The sequence below is a fragment of the Dermacentor albipictus genome, chromosome 7, assembly GCF_038994185.2.
Source record: "Dermacentor albipictus isolate Rhodes 1998 colony chromosome 7, USDA_Dalb.pri_finalv2, whole genome shotgun sequence".
Taxonomy (NCBI): Eukaryota; Metazoa; Arthropoda; class Arachnida; order Ixodida; family Ixodidae; genus Dermacentor; species Dermacentor albipictus.
Window position 1 is genome coordinate 12,638,134 of NC_091827.1, and position 19,675 is coordinate 12,657,808.

A 19,675-nucleotide genomic window follows, 5' to 3' on the forward strand; every position below is an offset into this window, starting at 1 on the left:
TGAGAATCACTTTTCCGGAATCCCCACCGTGCTGCCACCTGCACATGAACTTTACCGGAGGCCATGAAACTTCCCTTTCCGGATTGCAACATTCTTACAAATTTACAACAATGTCTGCGGTTTTATTAATGTAATGACACATGTATTTGTATTTATTGTGAGCGTCATATACTCATGACCATCGAATACTTTAAGATTGATTTTGTTTTAAGTGACACATCCAGCTGCTCCCTCTTGCGGTAGAACCTCGGACACGTGACAGCGACAGTAGAGCGGCAAGCGTGACCCCGCGATCCCACCGTGTCGCGTGGCTTGTTCCACGTAGCTCCATGGTCCTAATGCACTGCAAGTCACTCCTTGAATTCTCTTTGGTCGCAGGCCGCTATGTACAAGCGGTGGGTGGACAAGCGAAACCTCAGTCCAGGTCGATTCAAAAAGACTTGTCTTCCTCGTCGCAACAGACGTTGCACAAGTGCCTCAGCTGTGCCATTTGTAGCTCTAACAAACAGAAGTCCTCCTTTCAGAACTGCTAATAAATTCCATCTCTGCATCTTTCTGTGGCTCCGTCGCATGCAGCTACTATGACGAATCGACCCTGAAAACGCTGTGGCGCCACGTCGGTGCCTTTCTCGGTCAAGAGGAGCAGAGCAGCGTCTGCTACATGCTGCCCGCGGATGTACTGAGCTTCCGGGTAAGCGCCTGACACGCGAGTAGGCGTACCTAAATTGCAATGAGTGTATGTTGTGACTCGGAGCGCATGTTTTAACACTCAAGTATAGGCTCTGCGTGAAAGTTCTCTTTAGCCTGTATGGTTGGGCATTGCTGTACTGCTAAATTACTGCCTATAGACTGCACAACACAGGTGCATGAGGTAGTGGTCACAAGCTTCAGGCAGTTCCTTTCACCTCGCCTCAACCGTCGTTCCTTGTCACGCAACCAACTACCCGTCGCTATCTACTAACGCGCACCCACCCGAAATGGACAGTGGCACTTTGTGTTTCGTAAATTTAACCGGTGCGGCTATCTGTACGTTTACGACTGCAGGCATCATGCGAAGGCTAATGCGCTACATTTACATTCTGAGCCAGATGACTAAAACACTGCGGCTTAATTTTTCTGCACAAGATATTGGCACAAGGAGCCGCAACCATCGCGAGAGACATCACGCACGTCGACGAAAACACATGACACTAACTACGATTTGGTAAATATATGACATGACTTTTGCCGCCTCGCAAATGCGGTGGTGCTCGTGTTTCGTTTGCATCAGGTGGCTCGAGGTTACGACGGGAACACTTCGGACTCGGTGCTTCCAAGCGAGGAGCGCCTCGGTTTCGGTCCCGCCGGAAACGCGACGGGCGTGCCAGGCCGCATGGCCTACTTCGAGGCGTGCCGCTTGGTCCGAGACGGCTTCAGCGTGGTCGACCTCGAGTACGGCGTCGTGGCGTCTCGAGACGACGTCTGGCTGTCGTACACGACTCCACGGCAGATGGCGCGCTTCGCCGACGCCCTACGCGACAACCTGACGGCGGGGTGTCTCGGTCTGTGGAACCCGCAGTGGGACGATTTCGCGGCTGCCTGCGGCGGCCTTGAATACCCACTCGTCAGGGCTCTCTTTCGCCGCCGAAATGGCACACGGCCATAATTTTTGGAGCCCGCGCAACAAACGCGGTTTGAGCCGCTTTTGTTGGACACGGGGTATACGTGACCGGAACCCGAATACGGCACCCTAATTAAAGGAAGAAAGGCGTAACCACGACCACACGAGAACAATGGTTCTCGTAACTTCTATTTCGACCGCTTTGATGCTAACATTGTACTCTGAACGCTGTTGGAACACTTAAAGAACACAGCCCTTGGACATTGCATTCCAACACATTTTTAGCCATGACCGACTTTGCGTGTTACTTTCTTTGTCCAATAACGATGGCTTCTATGCATCTTGTCTGCACTAGTGCCTTAACTTGTGACAATGTAAAGGTCTGCTAGCATCCAGTTCAACTGCGCGAGTATTTTACCAGAGAGTTGGCGGTCATCAACAATAGTAATCAATCAGTCAATCAATCACTCAGAAAGTTCAGAACAATGTACAGAAGTCTATGTCGTTGAAAGTCGTCAAAGTCTGCGGCATAATCAGTTTTACTGGCCAAATAAACTTTACTTTTACTCGATAAGTACGCTCATCATTGTTTTCCCTACATCTGCAAGCTTGTAGAGTATGCTTACGCGTGTGGAAAAACACGATTGCAGTCCTTTCTGCCCTATTGCACGCTCGCAACAACGCATAGAATTTTACGTATATCAGTTTCCGCAAAACGAGTGGAAAGTTTCGAGCGTGCATGGCCGGTAGATATAAAAAATGGCCCGCCCTTTTTTGCAAGACGCATGCAATGGAGTTTTTGTGTTGTTTGTGCTCGCGGCTACGTGTAGGAGCGGCTGATATCGAAGGAGATGCGCGGCCCGACAACAAACCCGCCGGGAGAGAGTTACACATCCGGTGGGGTAGCCATGGTTTACGGAGAGTGCGTAAGAAGCAGGCTAATTTAGGCGCGGCTTCCGCCATTCGGTTAGCGGAAGCAGCGCCGTTGCTTTGATGTCTAACCATCGCCTCTTGACTGCACCCCTGCCGAAACGTTCCGCGAACGGTCCAGATGCTCCACACTGAGCGTGAAAGTGTTTTAAAGCGAAAGCTTTACTGGCCGCGAACTTGCGATTTCGCCGTGGCGGTGCTCCGAGGAGGCACACGACGTCACAACGCGCGCCTCGTCGCGGATATTTATATCTCTCTCGCTCGCTCTCTAGTCACTACTGCGCATGCGCCACTAGTAGCACCGAGCCACAGGTGTACCGCCGCTGCGCAGCGCCGCACCTGCTCGCCGCCGCCGTTTGTTATGACGTCACATCGCGTTCCTCGTCGTTGCGCTCGCCTCCGCTCGCTTCGCCAGCTGCGTCGCATGCCTGATAACATGTCGGAGGATTGAAAAGGAGAGCTCGCGTGTGCCGCAACCTCAGTTGAGGCGGCAGTATGGACGGCGACAATTCTGATGAGCGGGAGGCCTGGAATCTACATCGTAAAGAGATGAAGAGCAAACGAATCGCCCAGGAAACAGACGAGCAGCGCGCCGATCAACTGGCTAAACGCCGCAGCATAGCTAGACAACCAGACTAACCTGGACTTGCAATCAAGATTAACCAAGGCTAACCATGCTATGCCTTAGCTTTCACTACGTATATCCTGCCATATAGCCGAGCTAAGCCACTGCCAATGTTTCCTTCGGGGTCTGCGTCTTCCAAGGTGGTGAGACAATAGGCCCATTGCACAGCAAGGATTTGTGGCAATGACATCGAGACATTGGAACTGCGGATTGTGTCACCCTGGCGGCACTTTGCGCGCTGCAGTCCGCGCTGTGTCATTGCACGAACAGTGGGGCGAGGGTGATGTCGGGGAAGCTGTTGAAGTGCGTGCAGGCCCGTTGGAACGAATTCGGTGGAGATTCGGCTAAGATTGAAAGAAGGCCAAAATCTGGCATGTGAGGTAGAATAAATCTGCCATGTGAGATAGCCGATTCCGACGCCCCAGGCCACGGCAGTAGTGGAGGAAATGCACGGGCGTCTCTTCACGATTCGAAACAATTGTCTTGAAACGAAACATACGTCGGCACATCTGCGGTGGTGTGCTCTTGCCAATGTACTTGCGCATGTGAGATGCTTTGCTACGCAGGCACAAACGAACCGCATTGGCGCCTAGCAAGCTTAAACGCAATAAGCAAGATTGGAGATGAAGAAACCAATATTTAATGAAGAAAAAAAGCGCAAACGCTGTCGAGACTCTTCTCTACTTTTCTTACGCAGCTCGCTGAGTTGCCGCTGCATAGTAAGATGAACAATAACAATGCAACCAGGAGCGCGGGGTAGAAATCTGATCTAGACTTTTTTTTTGCCTATAGACGCAGTCATGTTTGCTTCTCTGGGTCGTAAGACGCACTCGGACTGACCGGCTTGTTCGTGACTTGAGCAGAAACAGCGCGAAGATTCAAGTCGTAAGAAATCGACAGACAACGGCGCCACCTCACAACCACAGGTTTATTTTTTCAAGCAGCATATCTAGCGCACTGCTTTGCTAGAACGGAGGAGGCGGTACAGGAGCGTGCGTGGGCGTAATATCCAAGAAAACCAAGCACGAGGACGTTCTTCTACGATTCTTTGCTTATAATGGGTATAAGCCACGGTTGACATGAAAAAAAAAATGAGAACAAACACTTTGTAAGGTGTTTTTATGCAAAGAACACTGCTTATTGCTAAATATTTGTTGTTTAATCATTCTCTTTAACATATTCATTTATGTTCGGGCTATTCAAGTATCACCTGGTTCTTGGTCTCCTCTTCCCTTACTCCCCCCGGCAGTGGGTTTGTGCCATTGTTGAAAGGATCGCCATCATCGGCATTTGACTCGATCCTTTTCCTGTCAGCACTGTCGGTTTTATTCGTATTCTGTTTCCAGTCGCTAACATATCATCGCTAATCGATTAACGCTCCTCGACATGGCCAGCTCAGAGTTCTCGCCGACCGTCCACAAAGCTATCGAAGAAAGCGCCAGCCAACTGTGGCAGCTCAGCAAGGACATCTGGATGAATCCCGAGTTGGCGTACAAGGAGGTGAAGGCTCACGATCTCCTGACGCGCTTCCTTGAAGAGCGAGGGTTTGAGGTTCAGAGGAAGTACCTTCTGGACACGGCGTTTCGGGCAGAGGCTCTCGCGCCTGGCGGCAGCGATGGTAAGTTAGAGCGGCAACCTTACTGACGTGCGCAACACGATAACGTTAAGTCAAAGCCTAAACGCTTTTGAAGTTCGGAAAACGAAAATATGTTTCGCCTTGTAGTAGCAGCGCCGCATGAGCTCCGTTTCCTCGAGAACTGCGCAGGCCAAGGCTTGTTGGTCTGGTATTGCTGAAACTCATAGCTTCATAAATCAATTAGACATTGTAAAAGAAAGAAAAAAGTAGCTTCCGCGTACTTGTACAGAGTTTTGATTTGTATCGCTTGGCGCAGAATTGTGCAACGTAAAAAAAGCAGCGTGTACTTTTTCGTTCCTGTTTTTTTTTACATTGCTTGGAGGCAACGAATGTGATTAGAGTATATATATTAGAGTGATATGACAAAACGGTGGCAATTAGTCACCAGCATCTACTCGTCTCCGTCGCAATATGCGACACGCCTAACCAACTGCCGAAGCCAGAACGTTAACCTTTTTGTCAGCCATTGTCTTGATATTTCAGCGTTATCTACAGTGACCCGACGGGATACTGTCATACTCTCGATAACATATTGAGAGGGATCACCTTTTCAACATTTGTTGACGCCAGTGTCGTGTCCAAATTTCACCCCGAATTCACTCGTACGGTTGCTAGCAAGTGCACGTGTGTGCTTTCTGCTTTATGCCTGGTCGAAATGCGCTTCTTCATTTATTGCCTTAGGTACCTATAGTTTTGTTTGCCTGTGAAAACTGGCCAGCCGTACTGGGATGGGGAACGAAAGCTAAATGCCATAGAAATGCCGTAGACGCAGAAAAATATCTGACGCGGACGTTTTCACAAAGCGTAACGCACTGCCTGCTAAAGAGGCGCGATTTCAGTGAATATGATGAGCACGGCGACTTTTCCCGTTTAGATCTCCGTGCAAGCATTTGCCTACACTTATTTTGCAACTCAGGCACTAGTTCTGTGGTCGAATTCATCAAAATATTTGCATCGGTCCGTAGGTCACTAGGGTTACCCTGTGTTTATTGTTTGTCATGGTCTCATTTTTTTATTCCTTCTTACTTCTCACCCTCTGATCCGTTTCTCGTTTGGTCTCGCTTGTTTTTTTTTTTTTAGCTAAGAACTAATTTTATCTCGTTGCCACCTTCGTTTACTCCGCTGTCTTATGCTCGGATACAGAGGCGCCTTATAGTCTTTTTTTCTTGCTGCTTCACCGGATACCGTCATCGAAGGTCCCACAGTTTGCCTGATGGCCGAGTACGACGCCCTTCCGGACATCGGCCACGGCTGCGGCCACAACCTGATAGCAGAGGCGGCCATGGGGGCTGCAGTGGCCGCCATGGCGGCTATGAAAAAGTTCGGTACCGTCCGGGGCAAGGTATATACATGCTCTCTTGTTAAGAGCGATGGCCTCGGGCGAAATCGCAGTCGATGTGTTTACTTAATAAGCGCGCCAGCGTAATGCGGTCTGCAATAACAGTTCAGTGCGCTCGCTACCGTTGCTCACCTCTGCGGCTTTTGGATTAACCACGCTATATGAGGGTTCTGAATTTGGCTGTCTGGCTTACATGCAACATAGCGAAGAGCACATGTGACGAGATAGCTGGGTCACACGAACAGGACACTTGTGCTAGCCATCAGCTGATTTTTTTTTTTAATTCACAGTCGTCCACTATTAAAGGGACCCTGAAACGATTTTGGCGATTTTCTACAAACGTACTGAGGCGTTAGAGTAGGTTCTTCTGATCATTAATTGATGCATCTAAGTGCTCTGCGTAAAGCGTGTAATTTATTATAAGGTTTTAAAAATACCCATCGCTGCCGATCGCAGCGCACTGCTCGGCGGAATTTTAAGCCGCCCCTACCCATATGATGCAAATAACCCATATTACGTCACATGGGCGAGCTATCTGATTGGCTGACCAGGGCGCGTGGTCGATAATTTTTCCAACTTTATGGTGAACAAATGATGCTCGTAATAGTTGGAATGTTAGTTACTTTGTTTTTGTAAAAAGAAAATAACTTAAAGAGGATACACAAGAATAGTTTTTTAGTACACTTCAGCACTTCCGGCACACAGCAAGTGTCCTCTGCTTGTGTTACAACGTACTCCATTTTGACGAGAGCTCCACGGTCAGAGTCGGTCTCAGTCTTTTCGCGAGCACTATGATTCGACTTTGTTGCCTTGTGGACTGCAAACCTAGCGACCTGCAAACCACGAGTCCAGTATTAGGGCAAACGCAAGCGCAAGGGGACAGGGTCTGGCCGCTTGACTGTGCCGGGATGAGCCACGAGATGAGCAGAAGGGCAAATGTGAACGGTCTGCACGGTGCAGCCACCTGGTGGCACAGAGCTCAACCATACACAGTAGCAGCAACGAAGTGTATTCTTTGCTGCTGGTGTGTATTTTTCGCAGGAGTGTAATCATCAACACGTTGATTTATAAATGTTTAAAATGCTTTACACTTGGTTAGAGCAATATTAGCGCTTTGTTTGACTGGTTAAGCGCTGCGCCAGCAAGTGTCTGGACCGTGCAGACCGATCAGGCTGCTCACGTACGTCTACGCTAAAGTTCCTTCATCAGCTTGAGTTTATGCCTCCAGTCATTTGCCGAAATGACCAGCTTGCCTGTTTTTAGCGGAGTACCGGACACGTTCGGCGCTACGACAGAATGCTCGCACCGCACGCTGCTTCGATAGCTCTCGGTCGACGGCCAAGCGGCTAGCGGAGAGGTCTCGCGCGGGAGGGGGCGTGCTCCTAAACAACCGGAAGTGAGCGATGTGACGTCGCATCGTGACGCTGAACGAGTGAAGGCGGAGCTTAGCGCCGCTCGCTCGGCGAGCGAGTTGAGGAGGAAAAGCATAGCTAGGGAGGAGGGTAACTTCTAATCGCTTGCAGCTCCATTAATACGTAACGCTTCACTTAAATTGTGGTGCGAATGTTCTACTTAAGCTGTACCCTACGCACCTACAAAATTTGTCCGGACCGTTTCAGGGGCCCTTTAAAGCTTCCTACACAAAAACCACAATACTAGAAGTTGCCCGGCCGGCCGTCAAGAAAACACATTACAACCAACATATATAGGGTGAGGGGACACGTTGTACGAATGACGACTTCACTGATGTAAAGTTGTGTCAATTTACTATCCTTGTCTAGTTTTGTAGCACTTGCGGCCTGAGTGGCCAACGAGCCTGCATTTCCAACGAATGCCAAACGAGCTTGCACGTCCAACGAGCCTGCATTCCCAACGAGACGGAGTGTCCAGTCGAGTGTCCAACAGCTGAGTGTCCAATAGCAGGCACTCGACTCGTTGGACACATCGTTTTGCCGGGGACGTGACCCGTTGGACGTTCGGTCTCATTCGACAATCAGGTTCTGACTCGTTCTGCGCCTGTTTAATTGTGATTCCCTCCTTTGGGGGACCTTGGCCCCGGAATACTTTGTTTTCGATTCGTTTACTTGCCGGCCAGCCGAGCGGCTTAAGTATGGCGCCGTGCGTTTGTGCCAACTGCCTCAGCTACTGTAAGACTGAATTCACCAGCTAGTCAACGCATCTGTCCTCTTCGTGTAGTTTACCCCGTCGTGCCACGTTCACTCTGGCGTACATCTACACAAAAGCGTAGACATTGCGCTAAATAGTTCGGTTTGGTCCTTGACAAAGTGACCGCCCAACGAGTGATGGAGCGAAAAACGATAGGTGTAACGTTAAGAGACACAAAGACAGCGCTGTGCATTAAGAAGTATAAATGGAGTTGTACAGCACATGGGATGCGTAGGGCAGATAACCAGTGGTCTGAGATACAGATTATGTGCCAAGGGATTGGCAGCATAATCATGAAATGGTATAGAAGCAGAGTAGACAAGGGGTAATTTGATACCGCTTGGAGAGGACTTCGTCCTACATGGGACATAAAGATGATGATGAAGTTCATAATGATGGCAACGAAGACGATAGCGAAAACGACCCTGCGGAAATGCTTTCGCTTCCTAGCTGGTCGTGTTGGGAACGCCGGCCGAAGAAAGCGCCGGTGGGAAGGTGCTGCTGCTCGAGAAGGGAGCCTTCAAGGACGTCGACGCGGCACTCATTGCGCACCCTGGTTTCCAGGAGACGCTCAAGTTGCGCGCCAACACACGGCGTCAAGTGAGGATCAGCGTGTCTCGCATGCCTAGCTTGTGGTGGCTGGTTGATTGTGCGACCGATTACTACTCTCTACAGTTACAATTTCTTGTTGCGTCTAATGTGAAGTTGAAAAGTAAGATTAGCCTGACTGATATACACATTGTCTGATTCACGGCGTGAATACTAATGATTTAAATGAACAGTCGTATAAGTATATGTTATTGATGATGGCGTTAGGATGGTGCTTCCTTACAAGCCACAGCCTCGAAAATGCTCCTACTGCGACATCATCTAACCTATTCGAATCAAGGCTGTAACATTTTAAGTACAAGTTCACTTTTCCTGACTGTTAGAAAAAAATGCTTAATTCGGGTCACCAATTTTTACTTGCGAAATTACAAAAGAAAAATCAACTTGTTTTAATTACACATCCAGCTTGCATCTCTTCAAATCCGTGATGAACATAGATATCACAATACTGTCAACTACGTGAATTAGGACGTCCGAAAAAAAGAATGCCCGCAAGAACATCTCTGGGAGTTGTCCAAGTATGTGTAAGCATTTGTGCCGCTTGCTCATCACCACGAAGCCCGGTGTCATTATCAATGTTACGACACTTGGTCTGACCAGCATAAAGGACAGCGCTGCCGCGACACGAACTGCTGCTGACGGCGGCGCAAGGTGAACTGATTACGCAATCAAACTACTGCAGGTGGAGGCGCCCGGTGCGCTGGTGATGTTCCTATTGTCACGTAGTAGTGACGCTGAAGAATACAGCAAAACTGTGATTAACGAAACTGGCGTTTTATTGGGCGAACTCGTGCCCTCAAAAGCAGGCTACACTCGAAGAGCAACGATAGCGACGAACACACTCGGTGATCGGCGAAAATCTGATCAGCGGGTCAAGCGCGTCGGCTTTTATACATCAGTCGTCGAACGTTCCAGAGCAATCGCTAGGACCCACGTGACTTCAACAAAGTTCTACATTATTCGCGTCGCGAACGCATGCAATCAAATTACACAACGTTCGGTTGCAGACAGCGGATGGAACCATCGATAACATTCCAGAAACTTCCGATACATACAGGCGAGTCCTGCGCTGTGCGATAACATTTGTTAGGCGGTGAAAGGTGGTCACCCGATAAAGACGTACCGCACTTACATGTGTCACTATGGTAAGCTGTTATCACTTTTTAGCGCCTTACGCATCCGCGTCAAAACATTATCAATCGTGATCAACAGTACTCCGGCGGCGGCTGCGTATGGCGCGACCGCGTGGACTTACGTTCTCGCCGCTTATTTCGCGTTGAAGCAAGGCGCTCGATCTTCGCGATCTTGAAAGCGACATGCGATGAGGACACCGTGCGCCGAGTGCTCGTAGCTTCATATGCTCCGTGTTCTGGGCACTCAGTTAGTGATGAAGCGAGAGGCATCACGAAGCTGAATTCGCTCGCTGCTTTAAGCCCTACCTTGAAGGTATACGGCCCACGTCTTACGTGACGGACGGATGGGTGTCGTCGCTGGGTAGGCGTAGAGATGCTTAAAGGGACACTAAAGCGAAACAATAAATCAGTTTAGACTAATGAAGCATTGTTTGAGAACCCTGCAGGCAGTCATTTAAAAAAAATAGTTTGATTATTAGATGAGAAAATGAAGGTCCAAGTATCAGTATTTGAATTTCGCGCCGCAACCCCAGCGCCGTTACGTCAGCGTGACGTCAGGGATTCCAAAGTATGTTTTCGCATTTGGGCCGCGTTGGCTAAATAAAGGTTCCCGAAACTTGCCATGTTTAATATTTGGTTCCTTCAGAACACAATGTAGTCAATCTGTACCGCTATATATAATTAGTAGGCCCTAGAAGGTGCCATCAAAATCCAAGACGTCACAGCCCCCAGGTGCGGGAACGTAAGTAGGCGTCGCCACCCGTATTTCGTTCTTGCGCTTTTTCTGGCTCACCAAACGTGTTAGCGTTGCAAGAGTGGTGTTTTTGGTGTTGTATAACGGTAAATTACTGATGCAGAAGAAATTATTTTTCACTTTAGTGTCCCTATAAGCATTTGAAATAAATTTGGCAGATTGTGTATTGTTACGAAACAAATCGCAGTAACCTCAAAGGTTTTTGCAACGCTCTCGTAAGCCATATGAAGCCGTGCTCACGTTCGCTGTAAATCAGTGCATCATAGTCGTCGCGGTAGACGCTCCAATAGGGGCATATCACGTGATTTTGATGTCGCTTTCCTGTAGTGTATACCTGTTTTTGGAGCAAAGTTACGTCGTCGTAAAAGTGGCGCTTCAAATTTATTCTCTCTCATTTACAGCCGTTTCTGTAAACATTTTAGACAAAAATTGAGGATTCCGCCATTGCGCTTCCAGAAGTCATCTGAATCTGCCTTTATTTTTCCATATGCAATTCATTTCAATTGAATCGGCTGTGTGGTCGCTTGAAGAGAGAAGAAAACTATAGTGTAATGTTTTATCCCTAGAAAGTATATTCCGTGTTCTTACTGGCGTGCATCCTTATGTGCCGTATCGATACAGTAGCGACAACAGTGAAAGGGTGCTTGCATAGTCCCACAGCTTTGGCCATACGCTAGAGCCAGTAGAAACGCTGAAGATTGTCAGCGCTAAAAGTTTGTAGAATGCTTATAAACTTTTAGTTTGCCATTCGGCTTTACGAAGTCCATGTGTTGTCTACACGTAGCGGCATACCTGACGTTTATTTCCTTTTGTTTAAGTTAACTGACTGACTTCCGGACGATCTGCCTGCTGCGAAGTTATGAACACGAGGCGAGAAAAAATTTAAGCCTGTAATATGCAGGCAATTGACAGACAGAAACTTCACAGAAAAAGATTTGGATACATTTTTTGGGCTGTCTAATTTTTTTGAACGGATGACGCGACCTTACGTATAGTGTCGGCTGTATTGCGCACGGTCGGTTAAGAAATATGTAAAATTCTCACTTCTGTAGGTTTTCGGATTTTCTCTGACAAAAGCATTATCTCGTGCTACGGGCGGTTTGCACGCAAAGCACGACTGCAGACCGTCTGCGAAAGGCTGCTTGTGTGCTCGCAGCAACCGACACTTCTCGGAACACTGCGATGCTTAGCCCCAAAACGTAATTCGGCGCACATGTCTCGTAACAGCAGATAGCTTTTTGCCACGTCACTACTGTTCAATATCTGCCGTCACAGTGGTGATGTGCCCGTGATCTGTTTTGAGGGCACAGTCAGTTTCTTTCTAAACTTGCGAAACCATAATACCTGGATATGCTGGCACATTTGCGAATTATGGCGCCAAATGTTTCCCAGGTGTTTGCTATCGCTGCGATCATAGAGTTTCATACAATAATTACTAGAGGGAACTCTAGCAATCGCAGTGGTTGTACCAGCATGGAAATTATGGGAAGTGCATGAATTTGCCTAAACTTCGTCCTTCTGACTTCAAACGGCTTTGTGACTTTGCAAACTCGTCATTTTCAACAATGCACTGCGGAATAAATAATTAAATATACATTATTAAAATTGTTCGATGGCAGGATTAGAGTACACGAACTCTAGCACGGAAGCCTGATATTGAAACTATTAAGCCACAGACGCATGTATCGAGAAGGGATGCGAAACGCCCTTATGAATTTATCGCGTGCATGCCAGTGCCTTGAGACGCTTGGCGCGTTTCGATTTCGTTACCTGGACAAGCTCCATTGTTGCAATTAGTAGGTAGTGTGCGTGTTCGCGGGGTCTTCTGTACTTCGAAGAGTATAGATTGCTCTGAAATTCATGACAGTAAGATTTATATGGTGTGATAAACGAAGCCACAACAACGTCTGAATCCATAAGTACGAAAGTCAGACAAATCCATGTATTTCCCATCATTCCCACGTTGGGTCAACGACTAGAGCACCAGAGTTCCCTCTAGTATATTGTAGGAAACTGCATGTCTGCGGTTGCTTCCAAAGGAATACGTTAAGCCGCATTTGTTAGCCTGCTTTTTGCATACATATGTTACTTAGTTTGATAGTTGCTTATGTGTTCTATTAATAGTATTGTGTCTCTTTCGCAAACATAAGTGCAGTTCGTGTGACGACTCTTAGTACACTTGGTTTTCACTTCCTTGTTGTTTTGCTGAAATTAAATAATGCGGCTACTGCTCGTGATGTACGCGCCTCTTTCGTGTTTCTGTGTATAACGTACGACCTACGCTTAATGCGCACCTCCTGTACCACCGGCTAAAGGGCATCATCACGTGCCATGCGGTGTACACTTTCGCACAGTATCAAGCGAAATGGGAGCCGCGGACGCGTCGGACTAGAAAGCCATCAGTCCCTAAAAAAAATTAAATTATGGGGTTTTACGTGCCAAAACCACTTTCTGATTATGAGGCACGCCGTAGTGGAGGACTCCGGAAATTTCGACCACCTGGGGTTCTTTAACGTGCACCTAAATCTAAGTACACGGGTGTTTTCGCATTTCGCCCCCATCGAAATGCGGCCGCCGTGGCCGGGATTCGATCCCGCGACCTCGTCCTCAGCAGCCCAACACCATAGCCACTGAGCAACCACGCCGGGTAGCCATCAGTCCCTCTGCTTCTTGGTTTCGGAGAAGCAAGATAAACTTCGCTTCCCTCCGAATGCAAATTTACAACGCGACTCTCTCTCTCTCTCTCTCTCTCTCTCTATCTATCTATCTATCTATCTATCTATCTATCTATCTCTCTCTCTCTCTCTCTCTCTCTCTCTCTCTATCTATCTATCTATCTATCTATCTATCTATCTATCTATCTATCTATCTATCTATCTATCTATCTATCTATCTATCTATCTCTCTCTCTCTCTCTCTCTCTCAGATTGATGTCCGGTACGAAGGTAAGGCAGCCCATGCCGCCCACTCGCCGTGGAAAGGCGTGAACGCCCAGGACGCGGCCGTCGCCGCCTACATCAACCTGGCCCTGATGCGTCAGCACACCAACCCAGCCGCCAGGGTTCTTGGTGAGCACTGGATTGCCGCAGCGGAGTGCATTGCGGCGTCGAACGTTGCAAGGCGATTCAGTGGCTACGAGACGCACCGTAGTGTGTCGCAACATTAATAATGACGCAGACAGTGAAGCCAGAGAAGCCGTAGAACATTTGACCCTTATTTTATATCGGAATGTAAAAATTGAGGGAAGTCGAAATGAAACTGGCTGGAAAGAACAATTTGCCTCTGGTGGAAGCCGAACCACCGTGCGCTATTAGAGGCCGGCTGCAACGAAATTTTCGACCGCGAAAAAAGCCTAGGCTGAATATCAACCAACTCGCCCAAATCAAAGATTTACTTCTTTCGAAACAACAATGTGCGAGTAGTGCAAAGTGATTTACCGCCTGGTTTTTCTATCTGCTAAATAATGCTTAAAATGGCTATGTTTGCGGTTCATTCTGCTCGGAAGCCATTTGCTCCTAACCTCTACGGGACTCTCCGGGGGAAATAAATGAATGGTAATTAAGCGGTAACTGCGTGAGAACTGCGTTAGCAGGAAAAGGTGAGGCGGGCAGACACGACACAAGAAAAGAGAAGTGGACAACACGAACACTTGTGTCCTGTCTACATGCCTCACCTTTTCTTGAATAATGAATCCTTACCAACTAGCCCAGCTTTCTGTCGCTCTATGCGTTAGCAGTATGTCGCACCTCTCTGAGGTCTCGCATCTATGATTTAAACCACGTTCACCACATTGCAAATTGCTTCTCAGGAGCTCACTCGACGTGAAGTGTGAAACTTGCTGTGGTACGGAGCAGACTGCTGTCAGTTGTGTGTGTATATATATATATATATATATATATATATATATATATATATATATATATATATATATATATATATATATATATATATATATATATATATATATATATATATATATATATATACGCACACATGATATTATGGCCCATGAACAAAAAAGCATCTTCATTCAGAAAGTCGCCATTTCGCCCAAAAGGCCGCGCATCTATTGCGACCGTGAATTAGTGAACAGCTGTAAGAAGTAAGGATAGTAGTATTATAGGGCGTATGAACTTGTAAACATAGGCACACTGACGAAACGAACAAACATGGTGTCACGCGCGGACAAGACAACATGAACACATCTGACTCAATCACCGCGGAAAATCGCTGTCAAAACGTTGGCGTGAGGAAACGCGGCAGCAGCAGCAAGCGAAGTGACATTCGGGCTGTCCATTGCTTCAACGCAAATTGAGCACCGAGAGCACACAGCACGCACAAAGCTGCGAGCCTCACCCTGCGTGCGTTGCGGTGAAGCGAAGTGCTATAGACGAGAGGATCTCACGCCTCTAGGCGTCACCGCAACGGTGCATGTTTGCTTCTATGCGCGGCCGCGTGCTTACCGGATCACGCTAACGGCACCCCCGGCTAGACATTTTAAAGCTGTATTACGAGCAAGGATATGGTAGCGATAATTTGCCTTCTTTGCCATTACTGGAGCCCGCTTATGCTAGCGATAACGCGCTTTTACGTTAATTATACATATAGGCTGCCCCACGTAACGATAGCCAAGCTGTTCAAAGAATAAGAAAAATTAGGAAAGACATGGCACAAGATGTAATTTCCAGATCTACGGTGTTCGATAATCAGACCCCTAACAACCAAACACTATAGGTCTTAAAATTGTATCTTGCACCGTGTTTTACAGCGAAGCTGTATATGACTAGGACCCCGCGATTTCTTCGTCTCCGCACCCAAACATGCAACCAATCAGCGGGAGAGACGGGAGTCACGTGCGTCGCTGGGTTCCTAGCAGGACCAGTAGATGACGCTCGCCTCCGAGCATCCGCGACTGCGGCGGCAACGGCCGCGCGTGGGATAGAAAAGAAGAACCAGAAAGCTCGACATCGCGCATAGCGATCACCGCATGCGTTTTCCTGTAAAAATTACGGCTGCATAAGCTGCACCTTCGAGTATGCGGCAACTGTAGCACACGAAACGGAGAGTGATGTAGCCACACTTTCATATGTAAAGAAAGAACCCGCCTAGCAACTGATTTCATTTTTGTTCCGCTAGCGCTATGGAAATGCCACGCAAAGTTAGGAATCCCCAAGAGCAGCATGAACAAGATGAGCGGTGACGGGAACAGCAATGTCAATATTCACAACGGCGTCGTGCTCAGGCCCGGCAGGACACCGTTGAAGGCTACGTCACGTTGGTACCGAGGTGGTACGTCACGAGGTGGTACCGCAGCTTCGCTGTCCAACGGCCTTCACAGCGGAGATTGGAACCCAATTTTTTTAACGTTTTCTTTTTCTTTGACCAGCTTGGCTTACGTTAGCTGAGACACGCAGTAGGCAAAAAAAGCTTCGCTGTATTAAACTTCAATAAAATGCTCAATACAAGCTTGCACCATCTTGCCACCCGCTGTCAGTCACGGATAAGGCTGCAGAAGTGTGTGTATCACTGCCACAGCGCTCTAAAACGACCACCTGAATATGCTTTTGTGCCGTCTTCACGTGTTTTTACTATCACCCACAGCCACGCCTTGTCCTGCTCAGACCAGTCCGACGCCATCCGCTCACTTTAATCTCGGTCGCCCACTGACACGTGTATATAAATGATCGCAACTCAACAATGCACACTTTTTCCCCAATGCATTAGTTGACTGGAATCCATTGCAAGACTATGTTATTTGCATCGACAGCTAAGCTTTCCCTGAGAAACTAGCTAGTCATTGTAATAACATATTCACTTCCACTTCAACTCTGGCCGCGCTTCTGCTATGCATATTCACATATTCATCCACGTATACCGTTTCAACTTGTTTTTTTTTCGATTGCCAATTATGGACACCGTTTGTTTTACACTGTACAGTGCTGCAAAGAGGCAATGTAAATTTTTGTTTGTTGGTGTTGTTGTCATGAGCTGTTTCTGAACCACTGCTGATTTTTGAATGTCCTATTGTTCTCTAAACCACATATAATGACTACTACAGAACTTGCTTACGTGCTCCCCTCCCTCCCCTTACGTAAGGCCTCCGGGTGCCTAAGGGTTTAATAAATCAAATTAAATATATGACAGTAAGGTTATAACTTGATTAAGATAGTAATTCATTTGACTCGCGAAACGACGCAGGCGTGGTGAAACAGTCTGGCGGGCAAGCAAACGTGATTTCCGAGTCCAGCGGCCTCGTCTGCCACATCCGGGCTCCCGACGATGCAGAGAAGCGCTCGCTCGTTGCCCGAGCGGAGAAGGGTTTCCAGGCGGCCGCCAAAGCCACGGGCTGCGGTATCGACCTCGAGTTGGGCCTGGAATACAATGAGGTCATCCACAACGAGGCTCTCGTCGAGACCTACAGGAAGCACAGCGAGGCTCTCGGTAAGAAGCGTTCACCACCGCGCAATGCCGGCCAGCCCGTTAAAGAAGAAAACGGTCGCCGTAAAGTGCGCGTTTAACGTCAGCGACGCTTCAGCGCTTCGAGGGGGATTTCTGGAACTGGCGGAAGCCACATTCACGAAACGCTCAGTGTCCAGGTAGACAATTCAAAATAAGCAAGAGTCGTTTAGTTCAGGTTATCGGTGGGGAAAAAAGTGGGGAAGAAATTGAGCAAGCGTCGCAACAGGCGTGGTTCATTTTACAAGTACAGATAGGCAAAATGCCGGTCTGCATTATAAAGCCTGGCTAGCTTCAACCAGGCTAGATGGCTATTTGTTGCCGCCCCGTACCGAAGGAAATATCATTAGAAATCATTAATCATCATCAATAAAATATATTCGAACATTTGTTGAACGTTCGCGTAGGGAACGTATTGCGTTGCCGCCGCCGAGTTTAGGGTGCTTCGACTGCACCGGAGCACCCTGGTCGACTCTGAAGCGCATGGTCCCTATAAGAAGGCAAAATTGCGTGCGAAAGAAAAGGTAGAGTCGGCGTTAATATTGTTGCCAAGTGGAAGTTGAGCAAAAAGTCACGTCTGCTTAGAACGAATTCTACATCTTAAGAATTGCATGGCTTTCCAAATATTATTTCTGAAGATGTGGTTTCGAAATATATGTTGACGGTTCTAGCTAAAAGTTTCCAAAACGCGTAACGCTTGCAGTTCGTGGTGGTTTTAACTGGAACACCAGCTCACTCCCTTCAGCAGATTTCGGAGAAGGGTAACACGAAAGTGTGGTGCCATTGTTAACATTTCTGGTGAGCAAGCGTGACTTCACCGCTCTTCTGCGTGTATTATTTCGCAATTGCAACGTAAAGCATAAGAAGAATAATCAAGTTAATTAGATAATGTTCTGATGATCTAACGTGAAAATTGCGTTTTCTCGCGGAGGTAATGCCCACCTCTTTCAGTAATCCAGGTAAACGAGCTGAATTTCAGTATATGCGTCTGTTCGGTATTGGTCCAACTTTTACCGCGGGTGTACACCAACGCAAAGGACGTGTGCTCTCGAGCATGCTAGTTGCGAAGGCACGTTCCACTTCCTTTCGCCAGCTATGATGGCTATGATGGTTTGTACATGCAGTGACGCTGTGGTGAACCGCTCAGGAAGGACAGCCTTCCTCATCTCCCACCGCCCTCTTCCCCTGTGGTGTCTGCGGGAGAGTGAGAGAGTTGTGGCTATAAAATGAGGAAAACTGCGCTGCCTCCCACACTGGTGGAAACTTCAACCGTAGTGTTTGGGGAAGGGAAATGGGAGGGAAAAAAAGAGAAAAAGTAGAAGGAGGAGGCTAAATGTAAGTGGATGCGCGTGGCATGTTCGACGACAGGGAACGTAACGTACAGGAATAGTTATTGCTCGTGCAGCACCGCGGTTTGGGGTGAGTCTACGGACCCTGTATGCTTAGACGCCGCCGTGGAGGTCGGTGTCCTCCGCAAAGCCTTGTGGAACCTATAATGCACTGCTGCGCAATGCCCGTGACCTCGAAGGAAACGCTCGAGGTCCTGAAGTCTCGCCTTCCGGAAGTTGAGACGTCGGCACGTAGACACCATACGGGTGTCCATTCGTCGTTGTGAGTTGAACATTCTAGGAGAATGTGAGCTACGGTCTCATCTGCCTGACACTGTAGCGGCAGAGGGCTGCGACGGCGAGAGTGGAGGATTGCAGTCGCCTTCCACGCCGGCGCTCGCGCTGCTGTAGACAACACACATGTAACGAGTAGGCTTATGTGTACAGCCGCCTGTCATACACCGCTAGGGAGAGCAAAATCACTTTATGCTACGATAAAAAATAAATGCATTAATGCCCTCAGTCCAGGGAGTTGCTTGCGGCTTGCTTCAGTGCTAGGTCAATAAAGTCCGCAAGGAATCGTTGATCCTGAAGGGTGGTTGTGGCGGTTAGCCACTCGGCGGAAAGGATAGGTGGGACAGATGAGGGTTTGGTAAAGGAGGTAGTTTTCAATGGCATTGCCATAGGATGTGCGACGTCTTGGGAGGATACAGCCACAGTGGCTACAGCGAGGGAGGTATTCAGCAAGCGGGCCTTGGAAGAGATGTTTACGTGCTGGAATGAGCAGGGTGTTCGTCTGACCTTGTCGGATGAGTGTGTCCGGTGGCCTTGTAATGTATTGGTGCAGCTTAAGGTATCCGCTGCGCTCTTCCCTAAATGGGTGTTACAGTGGTTGGTGAGACAAATAGATTTGGTCGGGGGATGTTGGGAGCCTGGAGTATCATATCGCAGGAAAGCTGGTTAGCTCGTTCGTTGCCCAACATCCCCTCATGACCTGTAATGCGGACAACCTCTACTTTTCGATGGACACATTCTTGTACCTCTTTTATGTTATGTATGTTTTGGTAAGTAGTCATGCGTGAGCTTTCTACATGCTGAC

At 48.1% G+C, this 19,675-nt stretch overlaps 1 protein-coding gene across 3 annotated transcripts in view; it reads left to right on the forward strand.

Annotated features, from left to right (window-relative positions):
* Positions 1-19,675, forward strand: part of LOC135904428 (uncharacterized) — a 31,321-nt gene that overhangs the window by 9,273 nt on the left and 2,373 nt on the right. The window contains exons 6-8 of one of the 3 annotated variants that reach the window (XM_065435228.2): positions 577-691; positions 13,719-13,860; positions 16,991-17,233. In XM_065435228.2, the coding sequence (XP_065291300.1) occupies positions 577-691; positions 13,719-13,860; positions 16,991-17,233 (500 nt within the window). Of the gene's footprint in view, positions 1-576; positions 692-1,270; positions 2,175-13,718; positions 13,861-16,990; positions 17,234-19,675 lie in introns of those variants that run through there. The other 2 variants (XM_065435229.1, XM_065435230.1) reach the window with 2 other exon arrangements.